At 37.6% G+C, this 16,380-nt stretch overlaps 1 protein-coding gene across 4 annotated transcripts in view; it reads left to right on the top strand.

Annotated features, from left to right (window-relative positions):
• ATG5 (autophagy related 5) overlaps nt 1–2,684 on the top strand; it is a 117,632-nt gene extending 114,948 nt beyond the window's left edge. For 2 of the 4 annotated variants that reach the window (XM_077812880.1, XM_077812879.1), the window contains one exon: nt 350–2,684. In XM_077812880.1, the coding sequence (XP_077669006.1) occupies nt 350–486 (137 nt within the window). In that variant the 3' untranslated portion in view covers nt 487–2,684. The remainder of the gene's footprint in view (nt 1–349) is intronic. The other 2 variants (XR_013345607.1, XM_077812881.1) reach the window with 2 other exon arrangements.
• The last annotated feature ends 13,696 nt before the right edge of the window (nt 2,685–16,380 follow it).

Genomic DNA, 16,380 nt, shown 5'->3' with positions numbered 1-16,380 from the left:
TTTTTAAGTATGATTTCTGTAGTTGGGGATGGTGGAGGTGTCTTTATAATTTTATTAAGAACAAATCATTACTGTAGGAGAAAACTGTAAGTAATGGACACTTTCATTGTTTCACTGTAACAGAATTTCTCAGAATTCATTTTAACTCAGTTTCTGTTTTAGATGATGCAAACTGCAGTTTCATCTTTCTCCATGTCAATATTTCCTGCTCTTCATTCAGTTAAATGTGTAGTAGCAAGGCATTCATCCCTTTATCGCTGCAATGACTTTCAGCATACAGTAAATTAAACTTAAAGCTGTTTTGAACTGTGAATTATTGATCAGTGGTCTTTATTTTTCTTTGCATTAGATGGAGAAAAGAAGAATCAAGTGATGGTTCATGGAATTGAGCCGATGCTTGAGACACCAATACAGTGGCTAAGTGAACATATGAGCTATCCTGATAATTTTCTTCACATTAGTATTATTCCCCAACCTACAGATTGAAGAATCAACTGTATCAGATATAAGGATTATCCTCAGGCTGGATTTACCAGGGCATGTCAACCTTTTACTTATGTCAGGCTTGGTGGAGGCAACCTGACCAGAAAAACCTCACTGCTGCAAGCCAAACAGGAAAAAAGATCTCATCACTAGATAAGGACAATTGGGCTGGTCTTAGTTTGCATCACCACTGCTTTTCTCCACTGCCATCATTAAACCTCAGTTGTGACATGAAAGACTTTACAGGACCATTGAAAGTCTGCTGTTTTCTTGTAAAATATAATGAAGCTGAAACTATTAGCCTGAAGAGCAAATGGAAATATGTGCCACTTGATTTGTATTTCTGATTAACAAATAAAAAAGGGGTTTTCCTAACATGACAATATTTCAGCTTTGTTTAGAGTGGAAACATTGGTTTAATTTTCTAGAAAATTAGCTACCAAGTGAAATTATGTTATGAATAACTTCTAGTAACTTTTTGTAAAAGATCAAGTTACAGTAAACCCATCTTTCCTTAATAGGAATTTCATATGTTTACAGTATGTCAATTGGTATGAAAACTGTCTTTAACTTTGATAACCAGCAGTGAGAAATTTTTAAACAAAACCTCTGAGCATATTTTGTCATTTAAGAACATACACAATTTAGCTGCAAGCATTTTTGATTTATATGCAGTTTGTCACTGAATATACCCTGGTGTATGTTTATCATTCAAACTAGTTTTCAGTGGAATAGTAATGGTGTAGGATAATTTGCTCAGGATCTGTTGTGGCATTCTTCTGATAATTTAAATTTTTTTTCTGAGAGAATTTTTTCTTTAATCAGTAAAAGTGTAAAAGAATGTTGCAGATTATCATACCATTCTATTTATTCCCATAGGTTAGAAGTTGGTTAAATCATAATATGATACACAGATGTACTGTTTTTGATCAATTTTGAATATTGGAAAATTGAGCCTTTTCTGAGCTAGGTCTCGTGAGTTCAGTTTCCTAATGTAGTCCCATGGCAATCAGCACGTGAAGTATCAAAATTTTATAATCTCATTGCAATAGATTTTGCTTAATTTACCAAATATATTTATCGGTTAATGGAACTCATGCTTCAATTTTTGTAAATTTTTATTACATTACATCATTGCAGTTGCTACAACGATCCTACCTTTTTTATTTTATATAGCATTCATCTTGTCATGCGCCGAATTACTCTGTCTGCTTATTCTTGCTGCAGACAAGGGTATGTTGTAAGCATATTGTGATGTAAATGTTTTCATAAAAAGAGAGAAAACATTTGCAGTTACTACTGAAATTTTGACTTGCAAATTTTGACTTGTCCTTATAGCTCATACTGCTCTCTGCCCCCACTTCCTCCCAGTCCTCTTTTTAGGAGCACTTACCTGTATTTGAGTAAAAAAACCAAACTCATACACAAAGACAGGAGAGAAACAACATTGACCTGAAGTGAAGATGAGGACAGAAAAACCATAAAACCCTAAAGGAAAAAGTCAGTATGACCAAGAGTAAAATAGAAACAAACAGGATTTTTTTTAACAGTGTTCTTAAATGAGGAAATATAATTAAGGAAAGTCAAGGAATAGTGAAATAGCTATATTCTTAATCTGTGGATTTGTAGGGATTAAAAAACTGAAAAAATATGTTGACCTATGTTTTATTCAGAATGGATATATAGTTCATTTATGGCTGGACGATTTTGTTGAAGGATTCTAGTTTCCATTTATGTTTGGAGTTTTCTCCACAATATTTTGACTGATTTCTTTCAAATTTTCTCAAGTGAAGGTGTCTAAATATCCTGGAGAAATTCAAAGTACTGCCAAAAGGGAGAGCAAATATTTTGTAGAGCATTAGTATAAAAGGGAGGCTTGTAGGCACTGGTATAATATAATTTTTCTGTTAATGAGGCAAAATAAACTTCAAGGGAGGCTGCGCATTAAATGAGCTATGAAGACTGTTTCGTCTGTTTAAAAATAAATGGTATTAAGCCATTGCCAGTCTTTACACATGCTCTGTTTATGACACCAGCATTTTAAATATATGGGTCTCTTCTCAAGGCCCTTACTCAGTAGTAAGTCAAGCCTCTAAAACCTGGTATGGAACAAAGACAAAAATGTAATGCTTGGCTTTGATATATTGTTTCTTTTTATTTTAACTATTTCAACCTTACAGTTTATTAAAAAATAAAATAAAGTTTGAGTCTATTTATTTTTCAGTAAAAATAATAAGTATAATGGCACTAAAAAGGTTTGTGTTATGTGGTGACAAAGGGAGAAATACATTTACAAGTATAGCAAATGTGGTTTAATTGTCTTATTTACATATAGAACTGGTGAAGTTACATATCTAAACAAAAGACATATCTAAACAAAACACAAGAATGAAATGAGGTGCTTGTTTTATCTGAGTTTAATCACAGGGGTGTTTCTAAGTTTCAGAATAGTTTTATTTTTACTCTATTTGTGTATGAATATTGTCAAATCTGATATGAACAGAAAATGTATTGAGGTCTAATTTGTGTTACTCTAAAGTTTGAAATGATATAACTCTTGAGAAAACAAACTCACTCTAAACTAGTCAAAATCAAAAGTAGTATTTCTGTTCTACATGATGAATGTAGTCTATTTACAAAATGAATTCTTAGACCTCGTGAAAAGTGTCATTTCCATAGACACCCCTGGAAACTTGAGCACTGGTCTACACTAATGCTGTAAGTCAATCTAAGTTATGCTAGTTCAGTTACGTAACTGAAGTCGACTTACAGCAATGTCTACATTGCACAATATCGACGGGACATGCTTTCCTCTAGACATAGCTTCCAACTCTTGGGGAGGTGGAGTACGGACATTGCAATCTCCCATTGACGTAGCGTGTCTTCACCAGACCCGCTAAATCATCACCGCTGCATTGATTGCAGTGGTGCCGATTTAGTCAGTAATGTATCCATAGAACAGGGAAAACATATGAAACAGTACTGGGCACTGCTTCATACATGCATTGTATTCAATCCTGTTCTATGATTGCCTTCTATGACGAGATAACTGGCTAGATCATCGGGCTCAACGGGTAGTGATCAACGACTCAGTGTCTAGTTGGCAGCCAGTATCAAGTGGAGTGGCCCAGGGGTCTGTCCTGAGGCCAGTTTTGTTCAACATTTTCATTAATGATCTGAATGATGAGATGGATTGCACCCTCAGCAAGTTTGTGGCTGACACTAAGCTGGGGGGAGAGGTAGACATGCTGGAGGGTAGGGAAAGGGTCCAGAGAGACCTAGACAAATTGGAGGTTTGGGCCAAAATAAATCTGATGACATTCAACAAGAAGAATTCCATGTACTGCTACAGGCTGGGGACTGACTGGCTAAGTGGCAGTTCTGCATAAAAGGACCTGGGGATTACAGTGGACAGAAGCTGGATATGAGTCAACAGTGTGCCCTTCTTGCCAAGCAGGCTAAAGGCATATTTGGCTGCATTAGTAGGAGCATTGCCAGCAGATCGAGGGAAGTGATTATTTCCCTTTATTCGGCACTGATGGGGCCACATCTGGAGTATTGCGTCGAGTTTTGGGCCCCCATTACAGAAAGGATTGGGCAAATTGGAGAGAGTCCAGCGGAGGACAACGAAAATGATTAGGGGGCTGGGGCACATGACTTACGAGGAGAGGCTGAGGGAACTGGGGTTATTTAGTCTGCAGAAGAGAAGAGTGAGGGGGGATTTGATAGCAGCCTTCAACTGCCTGAAGGGGGGTTCCAAAGAGGATGGAGCTCAGCTGTTCTCAGTGGTGGCAGAAGACAGAACAAGAACCAGTGGTATCAAGTTGCAGTTGTGGAGGTCTAGGTTGGATATTAGGAAACACTGTTTCACTACAAAGGTGGTGAAGCACTGGAATAGGTTACCTAGGGAGGTGGTGGAATCTCCATCCTTGGAGGTTTTTAAGGCCCAGCTTGACAAAGCCATGACTGGGATGATTTAGTTGGGGTTTGAGGAGGAGCTTGGACTAGATGACCTCCTGAGGTCTCTTCCAACCCTGATCTTCTATGATTCTGCAGAGACCATCACCTCTGAGGACGTTTGAAAAAAGTTCATTCTCAAAGCTATTTAATCTTCAGCGACTTGCTTGAGACTCTCAACCAGGATGCCAGTTGTAATGTTGATGCCTGTCCACTAAGACCTAGACAGTGTATTTCACTCTAGCTGCCAAAAACCCATTAGTTGGTAAATACACTTGATCACTACTCACTGCGGTGTTTTATAGACTGTATGCCAGTTAAGTCTTAACTTCCTTTTGTGCATATATTTTGGTGTGACAGCAATGAGAATAATTTTCATTCTGCAGGCCTGTCATTTTCATAATTAGGAAAATAAACCTCAAGTTGTGCAAGTGTATATCTGTTTGACAACGCTCTCATTTATAGACACCTGCTAAAGCTAAAAATTGATCCTGAGTCATAAAAAAAATGTATCCCACAAAAAATAGCATTTGGTGTAAAACAGCCCGTGTCAATGAATATACAAACTGAATAAGAGGACTGATAATAAAAAGACAAAAGAATGCTTTTGTGAATATTGTCTCAGATACTTTCCGAAATAACATGTAAGAATTATTTAAACACAACAAACATTAAAGAAGTTAACATTGGTCTAAAATGCAGGCTTAAAAGTTTAAAGTAAATTTAGCAAGACTGAGTGCTTATTTAAATCAAAGTAACTTTTACAGATGCTATTGTTAAGATATTTGTATGAGTCTACTTTAAATTTATTTTAATTGTGCTATAGACTACAGCACATGACCTTGATTAGTACCTGACCTGTTGAAATACATAGAGAATTAGCTGTAACAAGGATGAAATTTGCCCACAATTTACAGAGCAGACTTGAGTATTGGGTCTAGTTTTTTTAAATATCCATAATATCTCTCTCTCCCTATGTGGGTACAAACTAAGGCCCTGATCCTGTAAACACTTACTCATGTGTTGGTGCAGGATCAGAGCCTACAATTAATTCTTTCTGAGCACTACAAGGTTTGAGTGAAGACAAGTTTACACTGTTTGTGATACTATACTTAAAGTTGCATTTATCAGTAGTTACCACACGCTGGTTTCCAAGAGATCACAACTATTTCCCATGCATAAGTATGGAAAAAGACTACAGTAGTTCATATCAGTTTTGAATTTTCAGTGCTTACGATTTTATTTCTCCAGTATGGGGGAGAAAAAATTGGGTTTCCCCCATTATTAAAAGGAGATCATTTTGTTGTAGCTTTATAAACGACTCTTTCCGGTGACTGACTGACCCATGTGCTCCAGAACCTAAGCTTTCATATTTAAAAAATTAAATTAAATACTGGGTCATTGAAGTCCAATAGAGTTTTGTTGTTGGCTTCAACATTTCACTCTGTCTCTAAGAAAACAGGCACACCTTGGAAAATAACTGAAGTATGAATTGCTCCTGTTCCTCTCAATAGGTTATTTATCATAATTAGGTTTTCATAGTTAAATTTTAGTTTTGTTAACTGTGTTAGTTATGATCAAAGTATGCTAGAAAGAGGGACAATTATATTATGACAATTGTGCAATCCACCATGAATGAAATCTTTTGGTGTTACAAGTGGTTGAAATGTGAGTTGTGAATGGAAAACTGTAGTGTATCACCACTTTTTTTCAATCTTACTCTTTTTTGTAAACGTAATTTGGTATTAAATGTCTGCATCAAGGAGAAATTTTAATCTTTAAGTAGCAAGGCTGCAGTTCAAGATACAATAGCACATTTCTTGCAGATTTCTTTTTAACAGGATAACTTTCTCAAATATCTTTGGGATTGAAATTTCTCATGATGTTTCCAGGCTAGAAATGAAAAGTTTGGAAAGTCCTCTCAACTCCTTCCAGCTATCAAGTTACCAACTCAAGGATATTTAGGGTAGGAAAGATATTATTCATAAATAGTCATGAAGTTATCCAAGTCCAGAAAAAGTATATGAAAAAGATTTTAAAACTTTGTGCTTGTCATGTAAATATTTCTAAATGAAGACAAGTATGTTAGGTGACCTTTTAATGAGTGAAGAATTTTGGTTTTGAAACCGTGTCACTGACATTTTAAAATTATGGACTAAACTTTTTTAGGGAGATGCACAAAGATGTGAAGAGTCAAATGCTCAGATGTGAATTTTGAATTTCCATCGCTGTGAGTGAATGCCGCATTACAATCTATGGAAAAGCAAGAGGATTTTAAAGCTACCATATGATAAGTGTATGTATTTTTCCCTTATGTGTTCTCTCTGATATTTTAGTATTTTAAGTTTTTCTAGCTGTGCTTTGAAAACCTAAAGTTTCACTTAGATAAAAGGTCACCAAAGAGAGTAAAATAGTGACTTTTTTGAGTTACAATTATATGAACCAGTGATCAAACACCAGATTTATGCATTTTAATAGTAATTTATTTAATATAGTGTCATCCAGATTATCCAAATTGCTTGGGGTAACATATTTGTAATGGCAATTTGGATAAGATGAAGACAATAGAAGAGGAAGTTTGAATAGGGGAAGCTTGATTTTAATCTACTTGATTCTACTGTAACACAACATTCTATATAGTAGTTTCCATTATCAAAGTATTTTGTAAACAGTTAATTTATCCTCAGATTACCTCTGTAAGACAGCTCAGTGCGTATAATGAAGTGAAATAAATTGTGGTGGGGACAAATGTATGACCTAATCATTTAATAAACATTTTCTCATTGGGCGTGATATCAGTTGCTAGTAGCGAGAAGAGTGAAGCTGACAAAACCAAAAAATTATGTACTTTGTTTTGCACCTCCTTTAAATTTTGAGGTTTCTTTATTGTAAGTTTGGCAAATTCCACACACTTTTTATGCTTTAAGAAAGAAAAATATAGACCCTTAAAACTAAAAGTGGTTTAAAAAAATTGATATAACAGTTTTCTGTTGGAAAATACTGTTTCATCAAAAGCTAAATATTTTGTAGAAACATGTCTCTTTTTTAATTAAAAAAGAGTGAAAACTATTCTGAAGTGAAATGGAGTATTTGTTTAGGCTTTCTCATTTTGTTTAGATTTTCTCTTTGTTCTTTGTTTCATTTTGAATAATATAATATAAAGCAGATGAAAACCACCATATAGGAGATACTTTATAATACATTATTAATTTCAATAGGCATTCTTGGGCTTATTGCTGGTAGTGTCCAAAATACTATAAAAATGACAGTTTGTAACACTTTCAGCATGGGAGCCAAATCGAAACAAGAAATTCACCTTGCTTTAACATTGGTTCAGAAGGAAAATGGTTTATTCAAACGATCTAATTTTTGACTATTCAACAGCTATTAAAGCAGGATTGAAACTCAGGTCTTATATAGCAGCCCCATACTACCAATGCTAGTGAAGATAAATCGGAATTTAGGATATTTTTTTAAATTCCATCAAGAGCATCTAGAACATATGGATAGGTGTGCCCTTTTTAGCATTTTCGGAAATCTAAATAAAATAATAAATAATAAGTGCTTCAACACCTTAAAAGTTCTGAAGAAGTCTGTATGAGACAAATCATGGGTGGGGATCAATTAATGGGAGTAGCCCCAGAAATTCAGGCATTATGCACTTGGCACACTCGAGAAAGTGATATGGGTTTCTTTTGTAGTTTATTACTAGGCACACAATGAAAATAATGTTGCAAGTTTTGCTTGCTCCCTCTCCTGAACTCTTTCATTCGCTTCATTCCCTCAACCGGTTTGAAATCCACCTCTGCTTTTTGTTAATTTTTTTCCTTTATGCACTTAATAGTAGCAGTAACTGTAGAATGAAAGTGACTAAAATCCTGATCTCTAAAGCACTCCATGACTCTGTTCTGTGCTGTTTCTTCAGCATTTGAGACATAAGTTAGTTTCTTTCTGCTGTTACCACAAACTGAGCAGCCGTATAGGAAAACAATGAAAGAAGCAGATGTGGAGGAGGAGACAGATAAACAAGAACAAACAGTGGATGTGGGGTGTGAGAGAAAAGTAACGAGTGGGGAGTAAAATGACAGAGGCAACCTTTTTATCTCACTAAGCTTTCCTGTTTACTCAGTCCTCTAGCTTCCATTAAGTGTTTTACTTTTCTTATTTTACATCAGACTGATACTGCTCTTTTATGTGTGGTGTCTAACTACATTCTTTATTCTTTCATGTTCTTCATTATTAGGGGCAGTACCTCTTTTTTTTTTTTTTCCTGGCTATATTATGCTCATTGCTAAAGAGGCTTTAGTATAATGTAGCTATAATATAGTATCAGTTTAAGAGAAAATTTTGTGGTAGTAGGCATCTCTTGCCTCTCTGCCATGGATCCCAGACTGATGCCTTAATTAATTGCCAGTGGTGGGGGAGTTCTGTCAGCAAAACCTAACTGTGATTTGCGGAACCATTTTTTGTTACTTCCCTACATATTTTGTGTCTTTTAAAGGGATGAATCATTCTATTTTTGCTCAACCATACAGTAAGTTATGGATTAGCATACTGGAACCTTCTGCGTTGTGGAAGTCAATGTTTTTTGTTTGGTTTTTTTTTTTGGTGGTTTTATTTGTATTATTTATGAACATTTTATTGTAATTTTATGAACATTGCATACATTGTAACAGAATAAAGTTCAGACAATGTATAATAAACATTAAAATCTTTCTTTCTCAGGCTTGGTTAGAATTGCAAGTAAGTATTAGGTGCATTATCAGTACCATTGGAACCTTTTTTTATTTTCAAATTCTGGGTTACGCAGCCACAGTTGGGGTAGTGCTTTGTAAAACTATTCTGAGAGGAATGATTAATAATCTACCATCCACCTTCATTAACTGTATGGGTTTCTCTACATAAACATTTACTTTGTGGCAAACTGGGGTGTAAACTACCCTACACTAGTCTGCCGTGCACTAAAGGTTTGTCTACACGGCAATTAAACACCTGCAGCTGGCCTGAGTCAGCTGAATTGGGATCATGGAGCTGTAAAATTGCTACATAGATAGTTCAGGCTCAGGCTGGAACCTGGCCTCTGGGACACTGTGAGGTGGGAGGGTCCCAGATCCTGAATGCATTGCAGATTTACAGCCCTGTAGCCCAAGCTCTGCAACCCCAAGTCAGCTGACATAGGCCCAGCCTTGGGTGTTAAATTGCAGTGTAGCCATACCCCCAGCGTCTGTGTGAATCCTGCTAAGTTCCTCGGGCTCTTCAATGTATGTCAACAGGGTCCACACAGGTGGTGCATGGCAGGCTAGTGCAGGGTATATTTAACCCACAGCGTGCCACGAACTAAATGTTCGCGTAGACAAGCCCTGTGAGAGTTGCTGATGAGTGGTGTCCCTGGTAATATATAGCAGTTCCAGGGCTATTTTTACGTGCAGGTAGCAAATATTTGTAGATGATTGTCATACTGGCTCTACCCTAGCTAGTACTATGAGGACAAACTAGACATGTATGCTCCGGTGCATCTTCTGAGGTCTTCATTTCTGCATTCCTTTACTATTCACAGTGGTTAACAAGAAAAGAATCATAAAGGGGCAGCCACACGATAACTTGTATTTTGGGGTTATTGTTAAAATTTAAAAAACAAGCACTTTGAAGAGGGATCACCACGCACCTGTTGTGCAGTGGAGTCAATGTAGTTAGAACTGGAGAAGAACCTTTAGATCAGCTCATGTATCTTCTTCCTCACACTAACTCCTGGGGTGTTTTGCCAATCCTAATTTTAGAAGAATTGAAACAATGGGGCTTCTGCTACTTCAAGACACAAGTAGCAGAAGGACTATGTAATGTAATGAAAGAAGATTTAAACAAATCTTCTGGATCAGGTTTCAGGGACTGAAAAAAGAGAACATTTAATATGAGTTTTCTATCTTTGCTCTGCTGCTTTCCACAGCTTGGCACCTTTAGGGGAAATAAAACAATATGCCATGGCTTCCTCCTCTCTGCTGGTGTATTGGTTTGTTTTTCTAAATCATCCAGCCAATTATAGGGACTTTACACAGTATGGAATCTGTAAAATATTGTTTTATTACATACAGAGTTGTATTTCAATTTTCCTTTGTTCTCAAGTCGAGCACTAGATGAGTAGTTGTAACTCTGCAATAAGCAAAGTTGTACCCACTGTATTTCTCAAATGTCCTTTCATTAAGAAACCATAGCGTCACTGGCCTAAGTGAAAGTGGTGATTTCCCAGTTCTGCTCTGAGATCAAATAAAGGTGGGGGAACTCAGTGGCACTATTCCAAGCTATGCTTGCTTGTTCTTTCCTTAGAGAGAGAGTGTGTATGTGTGTTTTCAGAACATGATAGTGGACTGTACTCCTTGATTTCATCTCCCACTACGTGGGGTTTGATCGCACTCATGGATTCTGCTGGGCTTGGCTTCCCTCAGTGGGGCTTAGATGCCCTGCTGAGCTCTGCTAGGCATTTTGAACTTAGATCCTTTTTGACTTGGGGGAAAAGAATAAGTGAAAATACAGAACCAAACCGTATTCTCCCAAGCCCACCCACTTGTGCCTCTGAAATTAGATGTCTCACAGAGCATGCAGATCTTTATAACACGGTTGTCTCTCTCCTTTATTACATATCTTGAACAGTAAAATAGGTGATACTTAGTGTATTATCACTGGGCATCTGAGTTAACCCCAGACAGGCTCTCTGCAGACTCATGGTATGTCTTCACTACCCGCCGGATCAACGGGCAGCAATGGATCCAGTGGGGATCAATTTATCGTGTCTAGTCTAGACACGATAATTTGACAAGTCCCCCTCCCCGCAAGCGCTCTCCTGTCGACTCCTGCACTCCAGCGCTGGGAGAGATGCAGGCAGAGTCGACAGGGGAGTGGCAGACACCACGGTAAGTCGATCTAAGGACGCCGACTTCAGCTACATTATTCACTTAGTTGAAGTTGTGTAATTTAGATCAATTCTAAATTCTGTGAACTACCCGCCTCTGATGGTATTGCTGGGGAATCACCTACAATGGAATGGACATGAACAAGCACCGGAAGAAGAATAGGCAGTTACCTTTTGTAGCTGCTGTTCTTTGAAATGTGTTGCTCATGTCCATTCCATGACCCGTCTTCCTTCCCCTCTGTCAGAGTTCTGGCAAGAAGGAACTGAGGGAGGGGGGATCTGGCGGCACCCCTTACGCTGCTGCATATGCGCATTATGCCAGAGGGCACCAGAGCCAGTCCCCTATGGATACCACTGAAGGGAAAACTTCCAGCACTGGTGCATGTGGCAACACACACACCTACAATGGAATGGACACGAGCAACACATCTCGAAGAACAATAGTTATAAAAGGTAACTGTCTTTTCTTCAGCATGTCATTTGATTATATCTGGAATTGCATGAATTTGATCATTTCAGTGGTTTCTGGTGATGAATGTGTACTGCCTTTTTAAAAATTAATGTAGTTCTTGTCAATGGCATCCAGTTCACAGCAGTAGTATTTAAACCCACTATCCCAAAAGTAGCGTCCAAAAAGTTTTGTCGAAATGGAATAGAACACCCTTCTTAAACGTAAATGTATTTATCACATGTTTTGGATCAATACAAAATTCACTCTCCTTTATGGAAAGTATAACTCCTAATGAGATTTAGGTGTTCTGTTTTTGAATATAGGGACCTAAGAGATGTGAAGTGCTACAGTAAAATGGATTAGGGACCTATCAATGGAAGGAGGAGAAGATTGTTGTTGACACCTAAGTTTCTCCCTAACTACTTAGTAATTTACATTCAGTAGGAGCTTCAAAAGCACTTGAGTGACTTGGGTACAGAAGTTTAGACTTTTATGAGGCTTGTGCTCCCAAGTCAGTAAGATGCTTTTAAAAATTCCACTAACTGATTTTACTTCTATCTCATTACACTGTGTTTGAACAGATATATTTAAAATGGTCAAAATAAGCCATTCATGAATTTTGGAACATTTTGTTACTCACTCATCTGAAAACCCATGGCAAACAAACTGTGATGTGCAGTATTTTATTACACTGATACTTGTATTATGTAGTATCTCAACTTACACACATTTTGTGTAGTTTACTAATAATACACAATCTTTCTTGCTATTCAAATAGATCTGTGTCAACCTTGTACTAAGCGTGTTCAGGAATTTTATCTGGTGTCAATATAGTTTTTGCATTTTATTTTCTATTTAGTACAGATTTCCCACCTGAAGACCATATCTTTTATTGCAACGTTCATGGTTGGGTAGAATTCTGGCTTTGTTATACTTTTCAATACCAATATCCCAATGAGATCCTGTGGATTATGCTTAACATTTCTGACTTCCTGTTGTCCAATGTTATGACACAGTGTCCTGGGTACAGAATCCCAATTTATGCAGCAATTTATTCGGTATGATTCCAACAACTTTTTAATCTTGGAGGTTCTATACAAAATGTTATATGCCCCTGTCCACATTCAGGGGTCAGGATACACTAACTTCAGAGGCTACAATTGCTCTTTTTCCAGGGCTTCTCAGATTCAAGAGCATCCAGCATTAGGACAAAGGAGAAAAGCCAAACTAGCTGAAGCTGCCACAACCTCCATGTTCCAGAAGGAAAAGAAACAAAATTGAAGCCTTGTCCCTGGATGAAGAAGATTCTTAAGGTGCCACAAGTCCTCCTTTTCTTTTTGCAGACACAGACTAACACAGCTGCTACTCTGAAACCTGTCAGAAGGGAATAGAAATTTCTCAGCCATAGTGTTGCATTAATGTTTGAGAGCGCAAATGGGTTATGTGTCTGTATATAGGTATATCTGTATTCTCTATCTTAGTGTTTTATACTGCTACCCATCACTAGTATCTGAGTGCCTTCCAGGTAAAATCAATAGCAATAGCAAAATCCCTAATGGACTTCATGGATTCTGGCATTTCTCTCTCTCTTGGGGGTCAAAGCTTTTTCTGGATAGTGTTTGTTTGTAGGTGTTTTTGTGGGAGGAGGGGTAGAGGTTTGGGGCTAAAAGGGTGTTTGAATTGTGAATATTACTTATGGTGGAAAGGTTTTTTTGAAGAGGAAGGTTTGCATCATTCCTAAAAATAGGCTGTGGATTCATCTGACCACCTCTGGAAGTTTTCTTTCATAGTTGGATCCCCTCAACAGAATGTTCTCTTCACAGCTTGCAAGCTCTTTGGCCTGAGCTTTGTGATTTGCATTATTGCACAGGAGCACAGGTGTCATGGGAATTCATAGATCAAAATTTGGTCTTTGATGAATCTAGGGCTTGATCCATTAATTGCTTTGAAAATTAGGACCAAGTCCTTAAACTGGCATTGGAAACTGACTGAGAGCCAGTGGAGGGATTTGAGCACAGGTCTGATGTTCTCAGACCTGTGGAGGGATTTGAGCACAGGTCTGATAGTGGCCTGAGCCACAGAAAAAGTGAGCAGCCACATTCTGTACCAGCTGGAGTCTGTGCATCATCTTCATATTGAGCGTCAGATGCAGTGAGTTACAGTAATTCAGCCTGGAAGTAACAAATGCCTGGACCACTGTGGTCCTCATCTGGGATGGATGAAGCTTGCTAGCAAGCTGGAAGTGAAATAAAGCATTTTTGGAAATTGATGCTACCTGGTCATCCAAGCTTAGTGAGAAGTTAAACAGTACCCCAAAGCTTCACACCACTTTGATGAATGGGGGTTGTATACCTTCAATAGAAGGTGGAGACAACATATTAGCCAGATCTTTAGTCTTGTCTGGGTTGTTTCAGCTAGATGATCTTCATACAAGAGCTAATTTCCCATAGGCAGCATCCTGACATTTTAGTAGTGGCAGTGTTTGCATCAGTTGAGAATTATATGAGAGAACTGAGAGAGATACACACTCTATGGGTTTGGTTGCTAGCGTTATGCCAATTACACTGAAATATTGAACCCATAGAGTGTGTGTCTCTCTCACAGTTATCTCATGTAGATACTGAAGAGAAGCAGGGACAGTATGATTTTTGTGGAACCTCACAGCTGAGGGCCTTGGGAGAGGAGAAGCAGTTACCCATCACCTCTCTGAGTTCTGCTGGAGATACATGATTGGAGTCACTAGTGCTGGACCATCTGCTCCTGCTGTGTCCTGTAGGTGAGTTAGTAATACCTTGTGGTTAGAGTATTCATTTGTAAAGTGGCTTGGAATGAAAAGTGCTATAATAAATTATGATGGAATGATCATGAGAGCATAGTTAAAGTTTCGTCAGAGATTAATTTAACAGAGTAACATAATATTGCTGTAGATGATATACAGATGTACAATATATAGAAGAATCTGAAGAGTATGCATGTTCAATTAAGACATTAAGTATAGTTTTAATTAGCTCACGTTATGTTGCGATCTCAACTCCTATTATCAATTAATCATTTTAATGGGAATTTTATAGCTATCACTCCAAAATGAAGTGTCGTACTTGTACATTTTGTTCAGAAAAATACTGTCCAGTCAAGAGATACCTTTCTACAAATGAGGCAATTCCCACTTGATTTTTAAGACGTTAAAGAGAAAAACTTTATATTATAACATTAAAGGCAGACAATTTGTTTTAATCGCTTGCCAAAACAGCTGAAAATAATTATTAATTAATAGGAAACACAGAGTTTTAGCTTCCCACGCTCTCCAAAGAGGTTTTTGTCGCAGCTTGCATCTGGATTTATGGATTATTTAGATACAGCACAAGTGGGCACAATAGAGCAAAGATTGGGGGGGGGTTAATTCATTGTAAGTGTTCCCCCGGCTTTCTCTTAAATTGTTCAGTTTAAAGTTATCTGTTCTTTTTCTGGCTTTGTTTGAAACAAAAAATGGTGTGCCAGCTCAACGTTAACTAGAAAGCGAAGTGAAGTTAGTTTACGAAAAGCGTGCACGCATGCATCATAACGCAATGCCTCTTTCGCATTGTATCTTTAGCGCTGTGTCCAGAAGATACGAGGCAACTTTTTCACATCTCATCTCATAAATAAAAGATATTTCAAAAGTCTTTTTATAAGACTCAATTCCAATAAGGCTGAGGTTGAGGCACAGTTGGGGAGGACATAATTGTCAGAATGTTGACTGGATTGGAAATCTAATTCTCCCACACACAGTATGGGCAAAATGTTGAGGCTGGAGAGAGCAGTTTTCAGTAAATAAAAGGGGAGGATGAATATTGCACAGTCTGAGATTACAACATCAAAGAAGAACAGCAGCTCGCACAAGTATGATGGCATGAGACTTCATCATGGAGACGTATACAGTTACTGCACATTTTGTCACGTAAAAGAATATAAGGCTAGGACCTTTAAAATATAGTATCAAAAGTATTTAAATAAGACCAGACCACGGCAAAGTGTTACCTCATGTTAACTGAGAATCTTAAAACGTCTTAATTATTTCTAACAAAGAGAGCTGTTGTCAGTGTGTCTGTTCTCTTTTATGTATTCTAGCAAGTGTGGAATTTTTGTGTACTCTAAAATATTGTGGAATAAATGTGACAAGTGTAATAATTTTGTCTGTTTTCCATCAGTCACCATATTTTTATGACCATTGAAACAGCATTGTTTGCCTATACTTCTGCCACCTATACTTGCAAAGGTTACTTGCTATGACTTTGGTAAGATGGCACTATGGCACATGGCCTGCTCTCCTAATGAATGACTGGCTCCCATAGTTCTGTGGCCTGGTGATGGACTGTTTAGATGCTGCCAGTACATTAGATTAGCTGCTATGGTCTATGTTCAGGTATAGAAAGTCAGGAAGCAGACACAGGTTATATCGATGAAAGGCCAAAGATATTTGTCATGATTGTTTACCAGCAGTTTTAGATTGGTTGGTATCCTCGCTAGGGCAGTTGCTAGGGATATGAGTTATCATTGTTCATGACCAACCCACTGAAGTTCAAGAATAAGATTTGACCCCATATTT

The sequence above is a fragment of the Eretmochelys imbricata genome, chromosome 3, assembly GCF_965152235.1.
Source record: "Eretmochelys imbricata isolate rEreImb1 chromosome 3, rEreImb1.hap1, whole genome shotgun sequence".
NCBI classification, from domain to species: domain Eukaryota; kingdom Metazoa; phylum Chordata; order Testudines; family Cheloniidae; genus Eretmochelys; species Eretmochelys imbricata.
Note: the sequence above shows the minus strand (reverse complement) of the source record. Positions and strands in the feature narration are given on the sequence as shown.